Source organism: Triturus cristatus, chromosome 1_2 (genome assembly GCF_964204655.1).
Source record: "Triturus cristatus chromosome 1_2, aTriCri1.1, whole genome shotgun sequence".
NCBI classification, from domain to species: domain Eukaryota; kingdom Metazoa; phylum Chordata; class Amphibia; order Caudata; family Salamandridae; genus Triturus; species Triturus cristatus.
Genome location: NC_140580.1, coordinates 353834248 through 353860138, shown reverse-complemented (window position 1 = coordinate 353860138; position 25891 = coordinate 353834248). Strand labels below are relative to the sequence as shown.

The following is a 25891-nucleotide window of genomic DNA, read 5'->3' as shown; positions in this document are numbered from 1 at the left end:
TACTAAGCCCAACTATCCCAAATGCGTCATACACATAGACAATAAAGCGATTGAGGTGTATGCGGACTCGTGTTCACCTTTTACGTTAATAAATGTGACAGACTTCGAGAAAGTTCTGGGGTGCAGTAAGAGTATGCTTCTTTCTCCCGACATATCTCCTGAGGGGTACACCAGAGACCCCATTCCCCTGGTGGGGATGTTGAGTAGCCACATTGAATTTAAAGGTAGATCCATGGTTGGCAAAGTGTATGTGGTTGAAAGGGGTGCAAACCTTTTGGGATGGCAACACCAGAGGGTACTGGGCATTATCTTAGACCCAAATGACAAGGACCAAGTCATGTTGGTAGACATTCCCACCAATAACAATCTCCTACAAGACGCTTTTCCTAACCTGTTTACTGAGAGGTTGGGAAAATTAAAAGATTTTCAACATAAGATTAAAGTGAAGAAAGGCGCCAAACCTGTGGTTCACAGAGCGCGCCCTGTGCCGTTGCGTCTGAGGGAAGTTCTGAAAAATGAGCTGGACAAATTGTGCGACATGGGCGTCATTCAACCCATAGATGCGTCTGAATGGTTGGCCCCCCTTGTCCTAGCTTCTAAAGCCAATGGCAAGGGTATCCGCGTCTGCGTGGACTTGCGCAGCCTCAACGACAACATCTGGGTGGAGAGGTTTCCCCTGCCTAATATAAACGAAATGTTGAGCACTATGGGTAAAGGGTGTTTTTTCTCAGTCATTGATTTGTCCATGGCCTACCACCAGGTCGAGTTACACCCTGATTCGAGACCTCTTACCGCATTTTCTTCGCCGTTTGGGGCCTACATGTTTGTTAGGATGCCGTTTGGACTTGCATCTGCGGCCTCTATTTTCCAAAAAGTTATGCAACAAGTGTTGGAAGGCATCAAAAACACCCTCTGTTTCCAGGACGATATACTGATGTACGGGGCGACGGAAGAAGAACATGATGCCATTCTAAACACAGTGTGCCAAAGGTTGTCCTGGGCAGGATTAACTGTGAAACTCGACAAATGCAAAATCAAAGTGACCTTGGTTGATTACTTGGGTCACACAATATCGAAAGATGGATTCAAACCTAAATATAGCTTGATTCAAGCCGTAAAGGATGCTCAGAACCCTACAAACAAAGAGGAGCTGAAATCATTTCTAGGACTAGTCGAGTACATGTCTAAGTATGTAAAGAAATTTGCAGACCTGTGTGATGAGTTGCGTGAACTGTTAAAAAAAGACAAAAAATTTGTGTGGGAGGAGAGACACAGCAGGGCTGTAAAGTCAATAAAGGAGCGCATCATAGATTCACCTGCGCCAGGATCATTCGACCCACGCAAGAAAACCTTCCTGACCACGGATGCATCCAACAAAGGTTTGGGTGCGATGCTTTCCCAAAAAGACCAGGGTCAAGATACAATTATAGCCTTTGCGTCACGGTTCCTCAACTCGGCGGAAAATAACTATTCGGTCATTGAGAGGGAGGCGTTGGCGTGCTTCTGGGCTGTGAACCATTTTAAGTTTTTCTTGTGGGGGATACAATTTGTCATACACACCGACCACAAGCCTTTGACTTTTATGTTCTCGCCAAAAAATGTACAGAATAGTTCTCCACGCATTTCGAAATGGGTTCTGGGCCTACAAAACTACTGTTTCAAAGTGGAGTACCTGCCAGGTCCAGAGAATGTAATCGCTGATTATCTGTCCAGGTCACCACTCTTAGAGTATTCTAGCGAGGAGCAGTTAGATGCTCCCATTTTATCCTTGCATCTCCCGTCATTGACGAAGGAAGAATGGGACGCAGGTGTGAAGGAAGACAAGGAAATGGGCATCCTCAGACAGTTCATCCTCAATGGCTGGCCTGAGAACCGTTCACAAGTTCCGGAAGTTGTAAAAGACTTTTGGGAAGTGAGGTACGAACTGTCATTAATGTCAGATATGATACATCGAGGGGACAGAGCAGTTCCCCCCAGTAATTTGAGGGACAAGATAATTGACCTGGCCCATGAGGGACACTTGGGTAGGAGCCTCACGAAAAACAAGGTCAGGAACTATTTCTGGTTCCCGAGGAGGGACTCCATGATTGAACTCAAAGTCAAGGAATGCAATAGCTGTGCTAATAGCGACAAAAGTAAAGTTACACGCAAAACTCCCTTATCTCCTGTTGAGGTTCCGGAGGTTCCATGGACCAAATTAGCAGTTGACATCATTGGTCCCATGGATGTCCTAGGTACCCAGAAGAGGTTTATGTTCGTTCTAGTAGATTACACTTCCCATTGGGTAAATTTTAAACTTACTTCGCAAACTACCACGAGCAACCTAATCTCGTTTTTGAAGAATGTTTTTGTGTATGAAGGTATTCCGGCAACATTGGTTACCGTCAATGGGGTGCAGTTTACCTCTGAGGCCATGAATACATTTTTGGGAGATTTAAACATAAAACATGAAAAAACTGCACTCTATTGTCCAAGAGCTAATCGGCTGGTGGAAAGGACAAATAGATTGATTAAAGAACACATTCAATTGGCCATTTCCAGTGGGTTCAATGTTGAAGATTCGTTGAGAGAGTGCATTTGGGCATACCACACCACTCCCAATCTCATCACAGGAGTGTCTCCCTTTGTTAGCTTAAGAGGAAGGGAACCATGTACTAAAATGAACCCACACTGGTTGAGGGGTGGAAACATAGTGGTCCAAGATCTTGGGGTGAGTAGAGAGTTGAGATCTCAACATCAACGGAAATACAAAGGTTGGTATGACCAGAGTCATGGGGTCAAAACACAGGAGTACAAGGTCGGTACCACAGTGGTGGTTAAGAAGCCCACACATGTGCAACCGGGTTTAAGCAAGTACCATGAACACCAACGGGTGGTAAAGTATGGAAAGAATGTGGTACGCCTAGATAATGGTCAGACTTGGAGTAAGGACAGAGTAGTGGCCTCATCTCAACCTTAAGGAACTGTGTTCTTAAAATTGGGATTCTCCTCAAATGTAATAGATGTCTTGTTGTTCCCTATATAAGGAGATGTGTTGTAATCTCATATCCATAGTCATAATGGTACGGTCCACCACCCCTCTCTGCCAGCCTCTGTTGGTATGGCTGTACTGAGAGGTGATAGTAGAATGTTGATAACGTAATGTTCTATTGTTCAGGAGAGCGGATGACTGGAATAAACTGAGTCCTTCTTACCTCGTGTCTGATGGCTTATTCTTCAATATAACACCCTTGTTCTCTTTTAAGCGAGCAAGGAGTATTAAAGATGCATTGGTACACACCAGACCTAAACAACCAGAAATACCAACAAGATGTACTGTCCTCAATTCATGGGGACTACCTAACATTATAGGTCATTTTCCATGCGGTGACTGTAGCGTGTGCCATCTCACCACAGCCACGAAAACACTATCCCTAGAACCTGGTAGAGAATGGTCACAAAGAAAACACACAAACTGTAATACCACCAATGCAGTATATTTAATTACCTGCCCGTGTAAACTTCTTTACAGAAGGATGACAACAAGGAAAGTGCAGCAGAGAATCTGTGAGCACAGGAGCACTATTAGATGCAAAAAACAAACTACACGTCTAACAGAACACTTTCTTCAACACCATCATACACCTAACGACATGCGTTGAACGATAATTGAAACTGTGACTGGTACCAACACACAGAAATATATGTATGAGAAAGAACAACGCTGGATACACAGATTGTCCACCCACAAACATGGTATGAACGATTGCATACCCTGGAACCCTGTGCAGAACAAGTAACCTCAATGTGCCATGTAATTTTAGTTGAACTACTGTTTTCCTTTTTGGAGCATTCCTCCTACGTGTGGAATGTCCTATTCCATGTAAAAAAATATATCTTTTTTAACAATCACTCTTGACTCCTTTTTATCTTCTTACCTTTGACTAGCCATTCACTGGTAAAACCGACCTGTCCCTTTAAGAATTATCTCCTCACTCCAGGCCATGCCCACTAGTCATGTGACGTTTAACCAGGAAGTGAGGAGTATTTAATTGAAGCTTTGCTGCCCATTCAGTAACATCCGGGCGCCTGGGGGAAGCACCGCAGGTTTGTGGCAGGTAGTCGGTGAGCTGAGGTAAGATTGTGGAGGGAAGAGCTGGTGGCCATACACACGTGAGGCACTTAGAGTTGAGTGTTCTGACCAGTGCCGCCCGTGTTTTGTGTTTTTTGTCCAACAGTAACGCAGCACCGTCTGCCTCCCTTATGAGCCCATGATACGATTCGATTAAGAATCGTGAGTGAGTTTTGAGTCTTTTCCTTATTTTCACCGTGTTCTGTTTTTAAATAATTTCCTTAGCGCACGCATGTCACAAATAGAGTCTTTTTCACGTGCGTCTGGCCGCTCTGTAGAATTACACATCAAGTATGCTCACCATTGCTGTGTAGCCGTAAGACACCCACGACTTCAACAACGATTTAGTGGGTTGATGCTAATTTCGCATAATATGGAACGGATGTTCGGTTCCAATAATCACTGGCAATTACCAGGCCGCATAACTCAGAATGTGGTGATTATATGCGCAAAAATGAGAGTTCACACGGAAATGGGCACTGTTCACTCTAATTTTAAAAAGATTATTTTCTGACTGCCCAGAACTGTATGTTCTTTTTTCAGGTTCATCTGTACGCAGAGGATTCCCTGAACCCTTTTACCACCTTCGCAAGTATATGTAGGTGGCACACAGACGCTCCAGGGTTGGATGCACCTTAGTGTGTGTAGACCGCCCGGTGTGTCGATAGGTCCTGACAAAAACCTGTGACTACACTCAAAGGCTGAAACATGTAGACCATCAATTTTTGGATAATACTTTAGGTCAAATCAAACCTACATTAGTATTACACCTCACCACTTTTTTAACTGTGACCCTGCTGCTCCATATTAAATTCATTAGGGAGTACAGTAGGATTACTTCTAACTTTATTTCACTCACTCATACACGTCATTTACATGTACTGACATAATAACAAACCTGCTCCGCTGTAATCAGGCGTTGAAGCACACCCGGGTGGTATTCGGCTGCCCGGGTGGATCCCGATGATGAAGCACGTCACCAACTAGGTTGGTGAGTGAGGGGTTTCATAAAAAAGAAATAATTTCTCTTTTTTCTTCTCTGTGAACTCTCTAACAGATAGAAGGTTTTTACCTCCTCTCATTTAAGGATACCCCCTTCTTTGAAACGTTATTGTATCATTTTTTTATTGCATGTGATGTATTGTAAAATGTGTTGTGGTTTTTGATTTTTCTAAAATATATCTATTGATTTTTTTCAAATGTGTGTCCAACATCTGTGTATGATTTTGATATATGAAAATGATCTGTTGATTTTTTCCAGAATATAATAGGAATTAAACGGTGGCCACGGTAATCAAATTGTGCATACAACGAAATCAAAAATCACTGATAGTGGTAAATGATCGTCAGCAGTGGCAGATTTTCTTTAATGCATATTCTATAAGTGGCACTTCTAAGAGAGTTATGCGAAAACCACCTTAACCACTGGAAAGGGCTTGACATTGCATACATTGATAGTAAACATCATGAGGCTGCTCCACTGCAATCCACTATTGCAGCCCGAGTAGGTTCAACCACTTCCCCAAGTTAACCTATTAAAAGAGCAAGCCTCAGAGATAGTGAAAACACACACAGGCATTCCTCATACCTGGGCGCACATGCGTTAGTGCGCACAATGACCCCCCAATGGTAGGTTGGACACAGTCACCAGCACCAGGGGTGCAAGTGCGCCTGCACAAGTCTGCAATGGCAGAATGGACACAAGTTTAACTAATAAGGGAGTCAAAGTGCATGCACAGTCCTGCGGTGGCAGGCTGCACACACAATCACGGGCACCATAGGTGTGGGTGCGTTCACACAGCGGCCTGTAATGGCAGGCTGCTCATGAGTTTAATCATTATAGATGCCAGTGCACACACACCAGCCTGCGATGGCAGACCTGCCCATGTTTCTGAACATCGAGTCAGCGCCACTTCCGGGCAGGAAGGGAGCGGGCACTTTCGCACTGCAATGACAGTGGGAAAGTGCCCGGAGCCACGCAAGAGAATCTGCAAAACCCAAGTGGATAAAGCAAAACATTTATGGAAACGCTACCTGGCGAGTATCAGGTACAACACAGACTCTATGATAGTCTGTTTATTTCATTTCCTCTTGGACACTTCCCCATGCCTTTCATACCAAGCAGCCTCTATGTAGGAATGCTCTCTGATTTATGTTTAGATTTTTCCTTGAGTATATTTATGCATATTCTTTGCTGAATTATATTTTGGGTTCTGGCTAATTCCCTTATGTTACTAAATCTAGCAATTGGTTGTATGTATTATAGGTGCTGATTTGAATCTGATGAATTACTTTTTGCCTTCTGTGATGATTCTTAATTGTGAATAAACCTTTACGGTTTTGAATAGGAATTTTGACCTGCGAAAGCTTTATTTGCTCAAGGCCCCCTGTCCTTTGGGACTCACAGGGCCCCGTTCCTGTGCACCAGCCCTTTACGTTCATTAGTGAAAGTGCCATCAGCGTGAAACACTCTGACATTTTACAGTCCAAAACCACAATTAACCATATAGTTCCTTACAGGTGTAGTCGTCATGGGCTGCACCCGCTCTCCTACACCCTGCCTCGTGTGCCCAGCTACTTACTCCACCGCGTGGTAACCTCTAGTTACAAGCGGGTGAGGGGAGGACGGATTAACTTCCACCCCTTTACCCCCACTCTGAACTTTCCTTTCGCTCGTGCGTGCCAGCCGCCCCTGAGACTCACAATTACAGAATTACAGGCAGTCGCGGACTGCAGGGGGCGATCAACGTCACCCCCCCCCCCCTTCCACACACCCACGGCCGCCTAGTCGCACTCAAGGGCCGTGATTCTGGCGCGGGGCCTGGGGCTGCGGTCTCTCAGCGGTTCCCACACGTCGGCCTATTCATCCCATTCAAAGGGCTAGAATAGAAGCGTGTCACCACAGCCCCCGGACACCATCTGGACGGCAGCCTGTGGCTGCAGTGAAGCCTCAATGGGCAGAAGCTGGCAGGATCACAGAAATGGGCCATACTATTTTTACAGGAGGGTTTGGCACTCGTATGTGAGTTATGGGTGTGTTGTTAATTTGAAGAAGAAAAAAAACAGCTACGAATTGTTATAAGATCACCTCAGAATTCAAAAAGTAGAAACCTCCTCTAAACTAGAGAGGGGGCTCAATTCACGCTCCTCAAGGAACAAATCGACAGGTTTACACTACCTCACCTCTCCGCCCAGCGGTTCTCGAATGGTTCTCCCTCTGTACCCATTTTACGACAGTGCGTAGCCATGAAAGAAGAGCTGCGCAATGCTACAAACAGGCAGGCCAATATTCTTTTTTTTTTTTATAAGAAAAGAAGGCTTCCTTCATTGTCATTGTCAGTCCGTGGCGTCACAGTCGGACATCCAGTACTACTGAGCCGAAGTTTCCCTTCTCTGACGTCACACATTGGCTTAGAAACGAAAATAGACCTCGAGAATGGTCTCTTAGGAAGACGACAGCTTGAAAGTCATGACTGGCCTTGCTCTACGCGTATTTTGGGAAAAGTGAACACTAGTGCATAGATACCCGTTTAAACCATCAAGAAAGATATGGCAGGCGCGTATCTTTTGACACAAATGCACCTTTGTGCGATTTTTAAGTAAATGTCTGAATCCCATTAAACAGACAATGCGCGACGTTCAGCACTGGACAGTTCCACACTGTACGGTTACACTGAGGGTTCCATTCGCGTTCTTTGCTGGATAGTTCTTTATTTAACCTTATGCTCAAAGGTAGTGAACATCAACCCTCTACCTTTTCTTTAAATATTTCCCAGAAAGAAATGCTATAGTGACAGAGGAACAATTCTAAACTTGCATGGCCTCTGTCGACTCTGATGAGCCCAGTTGCTGGTCTAACATACAGAAATAGACCTGTGTGTACATCACAGAAGAAATACACCTGTGAGAGTGTGTTGTTGGGGGAGCGGGGAGAGGGCGAGTGTGTGTGTTTATAGTGCACTTCCACTGTAACACGACTGCAACAGATACGTTCGAGGATAAAAACACCCATTTACGGGATGACAGATGTGTACCGCCAATTCTTGCCTTTCGGCACTGCTAGGAAGGTCCGACCACCTCTCCCAGTTAATGCTCATGACACTCTGGCTGGTAACAGGTGCCCGGGGCACTGGCATAAGCTAGATTCATACACTTTAGTGGACAGCTCTTTCCCACACTCTGATCCTTTGTGTCCGGCCCCAGATGTCCCCCACCCCTCCCGCCCTGTAATGCGCCACACTTCCATTGTCCCTGCTGCTCTCTGATTGGCTGCTGAGTGTGGGAACCTCTCTCCAGCCCCAGACCCACACATTACCCTGCAGGCGGAGGGGGATAAATAGGGCAGGAGGGCGCGAGCTTTTCAGAAACCGATCGCTGTGGGTTCACTGCAGAGACCCCGCTCTTCACCCCACACCGGGCAAGATGACGCCTTTCAGCACCGAGAGGAAATATGAAGAGGAGCGCGAGGAGAGATACATTAGAAAGGTAAGACTGAGGAAATGAATGGTCAAGAAGCATGTTTATGTTTTTCGTTTATAAAAATACATCGAGTTGTAAATGAGCGTCTTATAGTAGATCAAACAGTGGCTGTTTATTCGTCTTTACTATTCCTTTGGCTTTTAAGTTAGTGTTATATTACACTGTTAGAACTATAGACTCTGTTGCTGCCTTTTAAGGATGTCGGAGAAAATCAAATCCACATTTTGTCTCTGCAGCTAAGGAAGCTAGTGGTTTTATCCTATTATGCTATTAGAACTCAATAAATACTAATAAACTAAACTATTAAACTAAAGTGCTGTATCACACCTTTATAAATGTTGGCTCTATAATTGCATTTTAACGATGTTAAACAACTTTCTATGCTTGTTTCAATACAATAATACATCTACATTTATTTCTGCAGCTGAGGAAGCCAGCGGTGGAGAAGCTGAGGAGAGATCGCATCAACAGCAGCATCGAGCAGCTGAGGATGTTACTGCAGAGAGAGTTTCAGGAACATGAACTTCCGCCCAAAGCAGAGAAAGCGGATATCCTGGAAATGGCCGTGACGTACCTGGCCCAGCGCGTGCAGACACCGGCACCAGGTGAGAGCTCGTGACACGAGTTTGGCTTTTTATGTGGTGAAGTGTGAAGTTTGGCTTCGGGCAGCTGCATGTGGTGAAAGTGGTGCGGGGCGAGAGTGGGTGATGTATTGTCTTTTAAATGGAGGGTCAAAATAGCAAGCTGCAGTCATTTGTGGGTGTGGGGGGTGTTGAAGGGTGGTTGGGGTTAAATCATCACGGTTCAGAGACGTAACTGGAGATAGTCGCTCACTGCTTGTTATACAAGGAGTGCCTCATTGAGGACACACACACAGCACTTCTGTCAACCGATCATGTCACGCGCACTGCTAAGATTGTTCTGCGTTGTCACTTCCTGGTGTGAGACTGTACAAGCATTAACCCCTCGTCTCTCCCTGCAGCCGCGGCCTCCAGTGAAGGTTACTCCAGGTGCCTCCAGGACTCTCTGCACTTCCTCTCCCTCCACGGAGCCCCCACAGAGACCCGGATGAAGCTGTTGCGGGCCCTCCACAGACCTGCGGCTGCAGCAGAGGCGGTGTGTCCTTCTCGGCCTCCGTCCTGTCCCAGCAGCACCAAAGAGCCCGCCCAGGACAGCCCCAGAGCCCCGTGGAGACCCTGGTAATGCGGGGACCGCGGCCTGGACTTTTCTTCGGACCTCTTTAGAGGCCTCGGTCCCCTCTGAGGGAGAATATTCATTCTCGTGTCTGGAGCACCGCCCCCTGCTGTGCAGGGGGAGTTTACTGCACTTCAAGGAGTGGAGTGAGGTGAGGAGCGAGTGTATATCCTCACAGGATGGACAGTGAGTGAATATTAAATCCACAAAGGTTGGACAATGTCGAACAAGTGTCCTCGCAGACACGACAGTATTTCAATATCATATCCTTGTAGGACGGATAATGGGTATAATATATCGACGCCTCGCCTGGGGTAGTAAGCGCTACATAAATGCAATTACAATACAATACAATAGGATGTATAATGAATGAGCATTATATCCTCACAGGATGGACAGTGTGTGAATATTATTTCCTCTTACGATCGCCAGAGTATGAATATTATATCCTTGTAGGATGAACAGTGTAGGCAATGTGTGAATATATATCCTGATAGGATGGAACATGTGAATTTTATGTCATCCATCATAGGATGCCAACGAGTTAATATTCTATCCCCAGAGGATGGTCAGTGTCTGACTACTATATCCTTCTGTGCAGGACAGTGTATGTTTTTTATATTCTCTTAGAATGACCAGTGTGTGAATATAATATACTCGTAGGGTGGACAGCGTGAGTACTATATCCGCAGATGATGGCCAATGTGTGAATATTTTATCCACATAGGATGGACACTGAATATTACATCCATATTGGATGGACAGTGTGAATATAATAGCATCCTAGGATGGACTATGAGTGAATGTTATATCCTCTCAGGATTAACATTGTATACATAATATATCCTTGTAGGAATGACAGTGTGTGAATATTATACCCTCCTTTGATGGACAGTGTATCTATCGCCTTCTGTGAAGGGAAAGTGTTTTTCTGTACTTGCTGAAGATCTGTGAATAATCTTTGAACAATGTATGTGGCAATGTACACATGTATTCTGTATTCTCCCAAGTGGGACATTAATTGTACTTTAAATATCACTGCTGATATGTATCTGTTTTATAAAGGTTAAAATATCATAAACATTCTACACCTTATTTGAAGGTAATGGCTGTATCGGTACTTTTGGAGATATGTCAATTAGCTCTGAAAAATGTATGTGACAATGTACACATTTATTCTGTAGTCTCCAAAGTGTAACATTCATTGCTGGTGAATGAAAAGGAGCGACAGTTATCACGAGTGCTGAATCTTCATTTTAGAAGTAGTCTTGGTGCTATTTGTGTAAGTTACACAATGTTGTGTTCTCTTTTATAAAGAGGTTCAATGTAGTGAACTCCCTGCCATGGATTTGTATCTCAGTGACTGAGTATGTACTACTTCCGGGTCTTCTACAATATTTGCAGGGCTGTGATTTTCAGGAGAAACTCGTTCAGTTACAGAATGAAACCCAGGATTTTGCTCCTGTGACGAAGACATTCACGGTGTCAGATATAAGAATGTTCTTTGCTTATCCTCCTGTCTCAGCTGTGACTTTTCTGTACTTTGTGTATCTGTCACACGATTCTTCATTGTGTCCTTATGAAGGATCTTGTTGCATTCTGTTGAAATGTGACCTGTTCGAAGACAGAGCTCAATAAAGAGACTTTCACAATTAACTGCTTTTCTTGATGTTTTCATTTCCATGAATAGATGTTCTACTAAGTGACAGTCGTTGTGAGGTGGTGATGTTAATTCACCATAAATAATAAAATAAAGCGCCTCTGTATTGCAGAGGCATGCCTCTAAAACTGCTCATTCTGGGCCTGAACACAGTACACTGTTGACTAATCACAATCTACACCATATGCCGTTGGGTGGGTTGGGAGCAGTGGCGTAGTGACCCCCCCCCCCCCCCGCTTTCTCAGCTTAAGCAGTGAGGCTTGTTCACACAGTCATTTATGAGCCTTGTCTGTCTGCACTTCTGCAGTCAGAAGCTCTTAAAACACAGTGCAAAGGAAACTGAAACCGAGGTCAGGATTGAAATCCAATCAGAGATAAGGAGCCCCAAAAGGGGAAATGATGCGGGAAAGAGAGGAAAGGGGATGTGCCATCGAGGCCAAGAGTCGTAATGGACCCACTGAACACTGATTGTTGCTGTATTTAAACAATTAAACGCCAGCAAGGGGTGCATTTGTTTCCTGCACTAAGGTACACAATACACTGGGTTTGCTACTCAGACTTTGAGAGAGCTGGAAGGAAGAGTGAAATGAATGGCATATGAAAAGTAGAAAGAAACTCAGAAGAAGGAAGGCCAATACACATGAAAAGATGCATGTAAGGATGAAAGGAATAATGGTGGTTGAAAACAATATTTGCATGGGTGGGTGAAAGAATGGCTGGCATTATGACAGGCTGGATCAATGAGTGGATGCACAAATGGAAATCTGGATGGATGGGTGAATTTCTAAAAGGAGAGTGAACGATGGATGGATGAAAAATAATGGATGGGAGGATGGATGGATTTATAAATGTAAGTGGGGGTGCAAGGAAAGAACAATTGATGGAAGAATGTAATGATGAAAGAATAGATATACCGAATGGTAAATGAAGGATGGAATGGTGAAAGTTTGGCTGGATGGAAACATGAATGGATGGATGGATGCTTGAAATTCTTAAAGGATGGAGAGATAGATGGATGGAAGGTGGGACGAAGGGAGCTCGTCTAGGTTGGCCACAGCTTATTTGCTTCACTCACCTGATGGCATTACAGGTCAGGATCAAAGTGGGGGTATTTTTAATTTTCTGGCTACTCTCATGGTTGGGAGGGGTGGTGTAGTGCTGTGGTGATTCATCACCAGTGGCGACATGTGATGTCACACTACAAGGCTCTGGGGGAAGAGCTATGTCACAAAAACAGATCTCTACGACAAAATACAGGACCTCTCTTTACAGCAGTATCACAACACTTGAGAAATATGGAGAGATTAAGGGGCATATGTATCAACCAAATTTTTAATCGCAAACGCTGCGATTCACAAAAAACAGCGTTTGCGATAAAAAATTCGCAAAACAGGATGTATGAGGCAAATTCTCATCGCAAATTTAAGGAATCGCTAATTTAGCGCTTTCTTAATTTTGCGTAAGCATTTAATAAATCGCAAATTGCGATTTCTTAAATGATATGTAACACGCACCAAAGCATTGCGAATTATCCTTAAGAAATCGCAAATTACCACCAACTAGAAGTTGGTGGTAATTTGCGATTTCTGTTAAAAATGCACTTTTTGGAATTTTACAAAGTGCCACGTGGCGCACATACATGCCCTTAGGGCATGTATGTGCGCCATATGCAGACACATGCTCATTTCAGGGGTGCATCAGGGTGTCATCATGACACCCTTGCACCTTTGAAATTATTCTCAAATTGCGATTAGCAAATTGCGAATCGCAATTTGAGAATTACTTCCCATTCATTCCTATGGGTCTCCTGGCCCACAGAAATGAATGGGAAGGTATTCCTTAATTGCGATTTCGCAATTTGCTAATCGCAATTAAGGAATTTTAAGAAAGCGCAAAAGTTTTGCGATTTTTTAAATACATCCCGTTTTGCAATTCTCAAATAGCGATTCGTTAAAAATCGCTATTTGAGAATCGCAAATGGAGATGTTGATACATATGCCCCATAGTGGCATACTGTGACAGTGTGCTTCACAAACAGATGATGATATTATATGCTCCTGCATCTCTCCAGGGTCAAGTTAGCTTTCAAACCCCATTCAGGTATGTAATCATTGAGAGATAGCAGGTGTTGGGAAGGTGCTCAGAGTTGTTAGCTGTGTCATGGCCGCAGTGTGTATTGGTCATGCTTATCTTTCTATTTCAACATGCTTGGCTATATTCACAAAGGTAACTTTATACATGTAAATGTATCCATATATGAATCTACTACTGCACACAGGTGTAAATCTAAACTTTTTGCTATTCACTATTTCTAAAGGTAGATTTACACTTAAGTGTCAACTTACATGTCTCCACCAGCTGTTAAAACTTCCTACAACATAATTTAGTTATGTAAAGTTGGTACCTTTGTACACATAGGTGGAGAACTCCTCTGCTACGGCAAAGTTCTCCCTATGGGGAAGTATAAGTAAAATTACTAACCTTTATTATTATGTGAAAATATAAAACATATTTCAATATAAATTATAAATGCAAAGTTAATTAAAATATGTATTTAAACCAAAACCTAGTAAAATAAAAACTTACAGCATATTAACTCATTAAATGAAATGTGTAATACATACAAAACAAAAACAATATGTTTATTTAATTTGGCATTACATTAAAAAAAATGTATGTGTAGAATTAATTTAAAATATTTTATATGTTTTATTAAAAAAGTAAAAATGCTAATTAAATTTAACTTTAGTTCATTGTTAATGTTTAAAAACAATAAAAGAATTATTTAGTAATTATATATCATTTTTAACATTGAACAAAATATAGAAATACATTTTAAAAGTTGAACTATTTTTATTTATTTGCAATTTGTTTCAATGAAGTGTTATTTTTGTCTCAGCCGCCATCACTTTCTATAGGAGTGTTTAGCAGTACATGTGTGGGGTTTGGCATACTCCAGAGCTGGGCTGGAGTACACTTACTACTGTTTTCTCACCTTTAGGGCTGTAATAACTTTCAAAGTGTAGTTTGTGAATAGTAAATGGCTTACTCTTTTGTGGGTGTTTGTAGTAGCCTGCCCCCCCTAACCCTTGCCTTCTATTTCCCTAAACCTCTCCCATGTTGTTGTAGATATTCCTTATATGCCCACTTCTTCCCGGTTCCTTCTACATTTACTACTAAGTCGTAAACTTATGTTTGCTTAAAAATCCTGTAGAAATAGGACAGGTGAAGATCTCCACCCGTAGGTTTGTAAATTGCATTTTGTAGTAAGTAAGTACTGCTACTTTAGTGCTATTTAACATACCACAAATTAAATGCAGTTTATGAATCAGACATGTAGTGTTTTATGACTTGCCATACACTCCGGTTATTGCAGAAGGCCAAGGCCCGCCATGCTGAATGCACAGTGGCTTTGAAGAGAAAGGTTGTTGTTGTCCCATTAAAAGGCACTTAGAGAGATACAAGCACTTCCAGTTCAAAAAGAAGCAGGACACCTGGGGAGTGCAGATAGCGACCAATTATGTCTGTTGCTGAGTAGCGACCTGTTGATCGAGAAAACGGATCTTTTAAAATTGATCACATATGCGTAATCTAAATATGTATAAGCCAGAGATTGCACCAGGGGTATTCCAGTACTTCAGTCTGTCACAGTATTCACATACACAATCTATCCATAACAGTGTATTCTATGTGTGTCCCTGAGAAGTTGGGTACATGAATACTGGATGCACAGCAGGCACTTACATGTGATCCAGAGGACAATCTCTTCCAGGTAAAATGATACCAGCTTAAATATTGTGCCAGGAAATTATAATGCCCAATACTGGTCATGTACCAGTTAACCAACAGTTACACTTTTTGCGTCAGAAAATAAAAAAATGCCATCAGAATTGATGCCTTTATATTCCAAGTTTTCAGACTGTTTTGAGTGGCATGTTTATTCACACATTACAGTGATAGCATATATGTTATGGGAGCCTGTAGGGCCCACCCTCATCTTTAACAATGCAGGGAATGCATGCTTTGCTGCCCAGACTATGGAGCCTGTTGAAGGACATTAGCTCCACCGCCACAGGCTTATTTGCAAGCCCATTGCACCGCCGGTGCGTCACTTTTATTGATGCACCGGCAGCACAATGGGCTTCCCCATATTTACAAGGCCATGTAAAGTCACCCTGCTTGACTTTTCATGGCCTTGTAAATAAGTTTCTCTTTCACGCATAAGTCGAAAGGGGCATTCCATGGGTGTTGCTGCAGGTGTTCCCATGCAACATCCATGGAACTTGATGAGTTCCAAGATTTTCAACATTTTGTAAACCTGGGAATGCGCCAGCATCCTATGCCTCCCCAGAGGAGGAGTAAGGAGGCACAACGAGGGGAAATACTTTTATTTCTCCTTGCTTTTAATGCAGCACGCATAGAAAGAGGAAAATGCCTTTAATGATTGTTTTTGTGCAGGAAGGTGTCCCTTCCTGCACAATAAACATTCATCCCCTCAGCGCTGCCACCCTTGCAAAATGACGCAAGGGGGTCTGCGCTGATGCACGGCTGCTGTTTGTGCAACGGCGCAGGGAAGAAGGACAGGAAAGCGCTGTATCTTGTAGATATGGCACATTCCTGCCCTTTCATTTAACATGCGTCAGAGCAGCAGGAAGACATGCTGAGCTGCTGTGTGTCAAAAAATTGTAAATGGGGCCCTCAGTGTTTGAAAAAAGTCACTATAGTCCTGTCACCTTTGTATTTCAATGCCCAGTCTCACCTTCATTTGCAGCCATTTATTTTACTAGAATTGTTGGATGGTTCTTGCAAAATGCCTGTCAGTAGACAGCCCTGTGGCAGGAAACACATATCTGTAATTAAAGGTGGACAGGGGCCTCGGGCATCCTTTACTGCTAAAGCCACCACAAGCCCCCAGTGGCTGCTCGCATGACTCGCAGATGGGGGGGGGGGTCAAGCATGGGTTCGCTGGGTGGAGGGGGGATTTAAAAAAAAAAAAAACTTACCTCACCTGGTCCTGCACCGCCTCTGCTCCTGGCCGGGTCCCACATTTCCCTGCTGCTTCAGGAGAACAGGAAGCAGGCATCCTCCCTCCCCTCCCCTAAGCCAATCACAACGCTGCAATGGCAGCATTGTGATTGGTGCCGACAGCGACCAGCCGGGTGCCTGTAGGGAGGCCATTTTCTCTATGTAGGCTGCATGAAACCTACAGAGAGAAAATGCAGAATGCGCATGACTGGTTTGGTCGGTCCCAGAGGGCTGACAAAAAGTCAGGGCCCACAGCACTGTGCACGCCACTCCTTCCCGACCTACCCACCTGCACGCCCCCAACCAGGCATACCATGCTGCTTTCTCGCAGCGCGAGAAGCAGAAACATAAAATGGTATTTGAAATATCATTTTATGTTTCTGCTTCTCGCACTGCCAGAAAGCAGTGGGGTGACGCTCCTCCGCCCTTATGGAGGAGTGCCCCTTCAAGCCCCTGTAACCATTCATGTCAAACGGGAGAGGCTGTAGGAGATGGGAGGCTCTGCAGAGCACATCTGTCTGTGATTGGAGATGGCAATTGAAGCTCTTCACACAAGGAGGGTACCCCTGGAAATCATATCTCTATGTAACTGTAAATGCCACCCTGTGAAAATACCCCACTTAGACCAAACCAACTGCTGACAGTACTTTAAGTGAGCTAGGTCCTGCTCAGCAGCAGCATAGGAAACAACTATTAGCAAATCCAATATCTCTTGCATTTCTATTTCCTTTCTTTAGCTGTTCTTTTGGCTTTGGCAATTCTGTTTCTCATCAGCAAAAAAAAGGCTGATGTGGAACAGAATCGACAAAAACAAATAATAAGCATTGGCAAAACAGGCAGATTGTGAGTTTTGTCTTTCCCAAAGTTTTTTGCCGATGCTGATCAGCATCAGTAAAAAGAAGAAAAAATGGCTACTGCTAATGCTGAAAAGCAGCTGCTAAAAACGTCAAACAGAATGATGTATATGTTCGCTTGCGTCATCATTTACGTGCACATATGTACAAGGATGCTACGGTGACCCCACTGTGATGATGTATGCCCACACACCAAAACATACAACACATTTTTCTTTATAATTTACAATTTCAAGATAGCTTGGAGCAGTAAAACAAAAAATATAAAATGAGCGCAAAAGTTAATTGCTGAGAATGGAGTAGCCTGCCAGAGCTGGGCCCACCAAAAACAATGACAATAAAAAGAAAAAGAAAATGAAGGGTGAAGGCAAGGAAGCAATGGCTGAGTGAGCAGTGGTGTGTGGGGAAACAAGTAAATGCCTCAGAGGCGCGGGAGCAATGGAGAACAGAAAGGGACAGGAGCCATAGAGGAGTCCTAAAAAAAAGCCCAGCAGGAGGGAAGAGCAAGGAAAGCAATGGATGAGCATGAGGGGAAGCAAACGAAGAGCACAAGGGTTGGTGATTTAAGTATGGAGACAGGCACGGGAGAAAGAGCACGAAAAACAAACACTCCCAGGAGAGCTGAAAGAAAATAGTTCCATGATGTGGAGCCATGAAAGAACATACATCCTCCAGTCAAAATAATGGTTAAGAAGCTATGGTTCAGAGGAGGTGCAAACAAAAGAAAAGGAAAGAAAGTCACCAAATAAAGAGCAAGAAGGCCAGGCGGTGCTAACCAATTGGCTAACCCAAAGCCCACTGTAGTTCCTGTATAGTAAACAACAGGTCTTCGACAAAAACAAAGAGCTAAGAGCTGTGTGTAGGTGAGACCTAAACCAATGTGTTCCTACGTGTCCCTCTATTTCTTCCCAGAAGCACAGCCAGAAAAAGAAAAGGGCTGGAGAGAAAGTAAGATGTTTATCTTAATATGTGTGCGTGAGTAAAGATGGCATGATAATAAGAACATCACTGCATGTAGGAACATGTTCAGGTTTCCCACAGCAGTCAAGGGCGGCTGGGCTCGGATAGTGTCAACACAATCTGTTCACCACTGGAGTCCTGTGGCTTTACTCCACTATTGGGCCCAAAACTGATCTCCAAGTGCACCGCTTTAGCATGTGATACTCACGGTATGCTGCCCATATCTGAAAAGCAGAAATTGGAATATGGCATAAGTGTAGTTGTAGGACCACAATTTTGCATTGACCGAGTGACACATAATGACATAAATGACAACACTCACCAACACACACAATAAACACTAAGATGATTTAAATGTAACTGTTGCACAATCATCTGTGTCAAATAAATTGCTCTCTTCTAGGGTATGCTAATTAAGTCTGCACTTTAACACATCAAAACTTGCCGCCTATGTGTTCACCCGACCCTCTTTTAAAACCAAGGCATGTACTAAATTTACAGAAATTTGACTGTACAGAGGTTGAAAAACCAGGAATGTGCTGACAAATCTGGGATACGATGTTACCCTAATTTAGGGCAGCAAATGTAATTAATCCAAGAAGTTCTCGGGAGGTGACTTGGAAACTCGTTTAGGGTCACAGTAGCTAGCATAACTCTTTTGTCCTTTGGATGTGGGTCATGGAGGTCGCCTTCTGATTGCTCGTTGGCTTTTCCCCACAGTGTGTGCTGTGCATGGACCACAGAGTAGAACTTGTGTGTCTTCCTCCTCTGCCTAGCTGATGTTGGTCGTGGTCAGGGGCTCTCCTTCCTTCCAGGTACAGCTCAGTCGGTGTAACCACCAACTGCCGTGGCTGTTTTATAGACAATTTCTATCTCCTAGGCACTACCCTCTACCAGTGGGGTTGCACAACTAAGAACCTTTCGTGAGGAAGCACCTTCAGTCTAGGCTGCTTACACGGAACAGCACATTCTGCTGGTGCAGTCGATCAGCTGTGGTGTAGGTCTTCTGGGTGGTATAGTGACCATCGTAGTTCCTCATCTCCTAATCCCCTTCATTGTATTTCTTCAAGGGCACCTCCAAAACCCTCCTTAGAAGTTGGATGGCTTTCTAGCAGCTTCTCATGACATGAAGTCGACCTTTCCTAGGTTCTGATCACGAACCTGGCAAAGGGCAGTTGGCAGGGGACACCCCGATTTTATATAGAAGAACTTCTCGATGACCAGCATGACTGCGACAGGATACTGGTAGCCAGCAGAAGAGACCGCCGACGCAACGGTTGCCCAGTCTGTTGTTGCCACATCTAAATACAGCGGATGGAACGCCGTCAGCTCCACTGAGTACTTGGGACTGTCGCTGCCGTGGGACGATGGTCATACCACCAAGATCAAAATCAGGGCCTAAGCAAACTTCTAGGATTCCAAATTTTGGCCTGAACCCTTTAGAAGACACATGAACCACCTGATGCATTTGGCCACTTTTAGAAGATGACCCTTGCTGAGTACATTTATCTCTACAGAACACAAGCAACTGTCTCACCAGCTGATATGGTTGGTCAGCAGATATTGCTATTAAGGGAGCTCAGTGGGTTAACCTTCCTGTTGTCGAAATTTGTGCATAACTTGAACGCCACTGGTTCAAATTTTGTCAAGCCACCAGTGCTTTCGATCTTCTTAGCTAGATAAAACGGGTACCACTGAGAAGAGTAACAATGACACATATTAATGCAGTGCTACATCAAGGCGTTAGCTGTAAGGGCTGTGTGCAGAACCAAGCACAAATGTGTTGTGCACCTCCACATGTGTATATTGGATGTGATAATGGGTGCTGGACTGAAATGTCTAATAGCTTGCATTTTATGACAGTAGTCAAACATCACATTTCATGATTGAAATCCACTGCACTGCTTACATCTTATATGTAGCCTATCAACTGTACCACTGCTAATGACCAATGAAAAGGGTGATAAATAAATCGATTAATATTGTTCTGCTTGATGAGTTCAACTGTTTACCTTACAAGAGAAGACTATTTATATGAATGTGTTAAACACCGGTTTCTAGTTGACGTCTTAGGCTACATCATCAGTTTATAGGCCACGCTTCTTGCAAGGGGTTCTTAGGTACCCCTCTTAGGTCACGTGCCCTTTAGACCACCCACCTCAAATTTTTCATTCCACCTAGAGCACTCTGGCACCATAGGTTCTAGAGGAGGTTGGACTGCACAGGTATAGACACCATCCTCAGAGCACATGTTCCTGTAACTGTAGGTGTCAGAGAGGGTACTTTGAAACAGGAGGAATTTCTAAAGGTGTAATCGATTCTGCTTGCAATTGGGTTGTCAAAGTGAGGCTCAGACACACATTAGGAGTCACCCACCAATAGCTGTTTAACCCTAAGGGGCTTGTACAGACAGGGAGCGGCTTTCTCAACAGACAGCGCCTACCAATATCTGTAGATGTCACAGGACTGGGCCACAAGGGGATGACTACTTCCTTCAGCTATCAAATTACACCTACTAGGAACAGAAAGTTTGATCCAAAGAGAGGTCTTCTGATAAAGAGACAGGCAGTCCGTGCAGATCACACTTGGGTACAGGGTTCATCACTGAGATTGCATGCACTATATCTCTTGACAATAATATTGCATCCACAAGACTGTCCTATCACTATGCACCTATTACGGATTAGATGGCTTTATTTGTGAGGATAATCTCCCAAAATCTCTGATCTCAACCAATATCCCCATGCATAAATCCATCCACTTTGACTTTCTGAGCCCAGACTGAGGAGTAATCATGTGGACCGAGGTCCTTTTCTTCTGGTTTCCCACATTCCAGCAACAACTCTGCTAGTATTCACCACCTGCTCTGAGGTGGTAAATGTCAGCGGGGATGCAGCACAGATTAGGCGATGGGGAGCTTGGATATTGTGAAAATGGTGGCGCTCCACCACTGCTTGCATAATGTTCCGAGTTACATGTGCCTGTACCACAGATCAACCTTAAAAGAGATGCACAAAGCACTATCACATTTTTGTTGTGGCAGGAAGCCAAGTTTTTATAATAATACGATGGGAGGAGCAGGGTACATAACAAAGATCGACTGCTCTGCATTTGAGACTTTGAAACGGATAAGGCAGCTACGCCAGAAGGTACTATACCTTGTAATCCTTTGGAACGAGAACATCTAGGGGACACCTATTACCCTTTTATTTCCCTTGCACAGGACATATTGCCTACCCCTTGGAGGAACATATCCAACCCTGATCAATCAATCAGGGGTTTCTTAAGCGCAGCTACTCATCCGGAAGGGTCTCAAGGTGCTGGGGGTGGGGGGGGGGTGGAGGGCGGCACAGCTCCTGGGCAATCATGGTGTTTCATCGAAGGCCAGGTCCTCAGGTCCTCCAGGGACCAATAGGGTTCGTGCAGCTGCCGGACGCTCATGGTGATTCGTCAGAGAGCCAGGTCTTGAGGTCCTACAGGATCTTGGAGACAGTTGGTGTCTGGTGGAGGTAGAGAGGGACGGTGTTCAATGCCTTGGCCACGAGGAAGGAGAAGGAGCGGCCCCCTGTTCTGGTCTTCTTGATGTGCGGCACCATCACGGGGGAAAGCTGGGCTGAGTGGAGGGATCTTTATGGTGTGTGGAACAAGAGGTGGTGGTTCATGTGTGTGGGGCCGGTGTTGTGGAGGGCTTTGTGGGTGTAAGTGAGAAGGTTGAAAGTGATTCTCTTCTCGACTGGGAGCCAGTGTAGTGCCGCAGGTGTTGGGTGATGTGGCAGTGGCACGGTAGATTAAGGACTAGTCTTTCTGAGGCATTCTGGATGTTCTGGAGTTTGCATTTGAGGTTCTTGTTGATCCTGGCGTAGGGTGCATTGCCGTTGTCCAGTTTGCTATTGATGAGGGCGTTGGTGACGGTTTTCCTGTGTTCGAGGGGAATCCAGTTGACAGTCTTTTGTAGGAGACGGGGTTGTGAAAACAGGAAGAGTTGACGGCATTGATTTGGCGGTCCATTTTGAGTTCGGCATCCAGGATGATTCCGAGGATGCATGCGTGGTCTGTGGGTGGGGGTGGGTCACCGAGGACGGGGAGCTACCAGGTGTCATTCGAGGCATCGGGATGTGTGCCTATGATGAGTACTTTGGTTTTGTCTGTGTCCAATTGTAGGCAGCTGTTCTTCTTCCACCTTGCAACAGCTTCCATTCCTTCTTGAAAGTTATGTTTGAAGATGTTGGGTTCGTTGGATAGGGAGAGGATGAGTTGAGTGTCGTCTTCCTACGATACGATGTTGAGTCTGTGTGATCTGACGATGGATGCGAGTGGGGCCATGTAGACGCTGAAGTCCTGTTGGATGAAACACGTTGGCTGGGCTGTAATTAAAACTTCAATAAAGTGGACTTGGAAATAGGTGAACAAGACTCCCTAATCAAAATATCGGGATGTGTTGGATTTATGAGATTTATTGTATTTACAATTGAATCTTACATGGTATAATAATATGCTCCATTTCAATCTTTATTGATCATTAGTTGTTTAAATTGTGACTTCTAAGCAGTGGGGTCACGGAAAGGTAGAGGATAGAGAGTTAGACACTGATGAGAACATTATAGTCGTGCAAACATCATATGGCCCATACTGCTATCATTTGGATTTGGATCCTCCAATAGAAGAGATTAATTAAAGCAGATAGAGATATACTGGACACATTGCCAATGTGACGGAATGTGTGTGACACCCTATATACCATAAAATACATAACAAGAAAGCTGATCATAATGCACAGCCATTCAATATGGTGCCAACAAAAGGCCTTTAGTGGTCACACTCAACTGGGATACTGATTGTGGGAGTGAACTAACAGACGAACAATCGGCCCAGAGGAGAGAGGACCAAATACCACAACTGATAACTTCCACGTGGGCAAATAGCGCATCACAGGTGAGAATCTGAGGGACACGGGAGGGGCACCAACGAAGGATAATGCCCTCATCACAGGGAAGACTTCCTCATCAGCATCACGTCCAGCCATAGAGCACTCACATATCCAGAAGGGACGATTTGAGGATTAAAAGCCCCTGAGGATTAAAGACCCACCCTCTGTTACACTGGCCTAAATAACCAGTGTGGAAATGTTCGCACTTATAAATAATGTTGCCAGTTCTTAAAAGAAGGAGTGAGGAAGATTACGGATATTAAAATTAAAGGGTCCATAGATGTGGGCCAGTGGGAAACTATTTTAAATATGAACGGGTAAAGCACAGTGTCAGTAGATTCCAAGGATGAACACTATGTTCAATGTATCATTTAAAAATAAAATAAAACATTTCATAAAAAGTTAATTATACTTTTCGTATGAAAGCCTCTAACCCTTCACAGCAGCCCAGAATCAAAACCCTGTAAAGGAATCACCGCTGGCATTACATTCTCTGCTGTGTGATGTCACCAGGTCCAAGGTACATAGAGACAATGGAACCTGCACCGGGGAAACCGCCAATACGGAAGAGAGAAAAAGAAGACACAGCTGCGGCAGTAGGTCGGGCAGCACGGGCCATTATTTCATGGTTCATGGCTGGATGTGTTCTAATGATTCAAAATGTTGGTTCGTGTTAAGAAATTGGAATTAGCCCTCGGCCCGACTTGTTCCCCCTGTTAACCTGGAAGCACATGGTATTGCCCAGATTAGTGACGTAGAATGGCATTCAAGGTATCCATTGTGACATATCCCTGGCATAAAAGGCTGGTTACCTGGGAGTTGCAGCATTAGATCCCAGGACCGCGGCCACGGAGGACCACTGCTGGTGGTTGGAGCTAGATGCACAGAGATGACCGAAGCAGCCAAGGCTCTCCTGGTCTAAAAAAAGATAAGGCCAGCGGTGCGGCAAGGGACAACGGTGAGTGAATAAACGAATGGAAACTGAACTAGAAACTTATGTAATAAACAGACTGAATACCAAACTGAAAACTGACCTGAAACGGACTCTAAAAATCCCTATTTACCCTAACATACTACAAATTTTTCTTCCGCATCGATTTTTCCATATCCCAACCCCTCCAGTTCACCCATTTACCACCCCTGGCCATTCCTTCCCTCTATCTTCCCTTTCTGTTCCTTTCAATTCCCATTTCACTGTCCTTTTCCATAACCTTGTTTTTCCTTTTCCTCTTCCATAGCACTTCTCTTTTCCTTTCACTTCCATAAACCTATCTTTTCCCCGTCCTTTTCCTCACTTCCTTCCCTCCCCTTTCATTTTCCCTTCTATTTTTCCCTTCTCTTCTTCTCCCTTCCCCCTTTCCTTTTCTTTTTCCCGTCTTTCCCTCCCCTTTATGCCCTTTTCCCTTTCCTTTCCTGTTTCACTTCCTTTACTTTCCCCTTTCCTCCCATTTTGTTTTTCCATTCCTTTGCCTCCCATTTCATTTTTTCCTTCCCTTCCCTTTCCTCTTCCCTTCCCTCTGCTTTCCTTTTTCCCGTCCTGTCCAACCCCTCCCATGCCCTCCCCTCCCATGCCCTCCCCTTCCATGCCCTCCCCCTCCTCTTTTCCCCTTCCCATGCTTCCTCTTCCTTCCTCTTTACCTTTACCTTTCCCTTCCTTGCATTTCCTTATCCCCTCATCTTCCCTTCCCCTCTTTCATAACCTTACCTTTCCCTTTCACTTCCATAACCTTACCATTCCTTTTCCCTTTCCCTTTCCTGACTTCCTTTCTTCTCCTTCCATTTTCCCTTCCATTTTTCCCTTCCCCCTTCCACCTTTGTTTCTTCCTTTCCTTTCCCTTCCTTTCCCTCACCGTTATCCCTTCTTTTCCCTTTCCTTCCTTTCCTTTCCTTTCCTTTCCTTTCCTTTCCTTTCCTTTCCTTTCCTTTCCTTTCCTTTCCTTTCCCGTTTCACTTCCTTTCCTTTCTCCTTCCCTCCCATTTCTTTTTTCCTTCCCATTTCTCTGCTGTCTTTTATCCCCTTCCTTGTCCTTCTGATCCTGTCCTACCCTCTGCCCTCCTGTCACCTTTTCCCATCACTTCGCCTTTTTCCACCTTCCCTTCCTTTTCCCACCTGATGAAGGATGAAGAGAAATTGGAAGGTGATGAGAAAGGATGGAATGTGATGGAAGGAGAGGGAGGGGAGAGGATTAGAGTCGAGGAGAGGACAACGGGGGAAGGGGTGGGGAAGTGTAGGGTAGGGAAGGAGAATGTAAAGACATTGAAGAGGGGGGTGAATGGTGAGGAACCAAATGTGAATAGTGTAGGAGATGAATGAACGATGGGTAAAAGGGAAAGAAAAAGATGAATGAAGAGAAGTGTAGGGTAGAGAAGGGAAGTGTAGGGAAGGATAGGATAGGTAAGTAAAGGGTAGTAAGGAAGAGAAGGGAAGGGGAGAGGGTGTGGCTTAACGGCTAGGATGGCCAACTTTGAAGCTGGGGAACCAAGTTTGAGTCTGGTGGGAGGCTCAAACATTTTGTGATTCTGGGCAAATCACTAAATCTCACCATGCCCAAAAAAATAATGTTTCCGCCTGAAATGCAACTGGTGCGCATGCAAAGTGCTCTGATACCTTTGGGTCGAGTTCGCCTAATAAAAAATAAAAACGATAAAAAAAGAGAAGGGGAGGGAGAAGGCGATGACAA

The 25891-nt window shown here is 44.3% G+C and overlaps 1 protein-coding gene across 1 annotated transcript; it reads left to right on the top strand.

Moving 5' to 3' along the window:
* The first annotated feature begins 8473 nt into the window (after window positions 1-8473).
* Window positions 8474-11425, top strand: LOC146867339 (transcription factor HES-5-like). The gene is made up of 3 exons (XM_085614947.1): window positions 8474-8596; window positions 9015-9195; window positions 9573-11425. The coding sequence occupies exons 1-3, from the start codon at window positions 8534-8536 to the stop codon at window positions 9791-9793; spliced, it is 465 nt and encodes a 154-aa protein (XP_085471073.1). The 5' UTR covers window positions 8474-8533; the 3' UTR covers window positions 9794-11425.
* Window positions 11426-25891: the final 14466 nt, after the last annotated feature.

Coding starts and splice junctions, on each gene's coding strand:
- LOC146867339 (XM_085614947.1), top strand. CDS start 8,534: ATGACGCCTTTCAGCACCGAGAGGAAATATGAAGAGGAGCGCGAGGAG. Junction 8,597..9,014: donor AGGAGAGATACATTAGAAAG/GTAAGACTGAGG, acceptor TTATTTCTGCAG/CTGAGGAAGCCAGCGGTGGA. Junction 9,196..9,572: donor CGTGCAGACACCGGCACCAG/GTGAGAGCTCGT, acceptor CTCTCCCTGCAG/CCGCGGCCTCCAGTGAAGGT.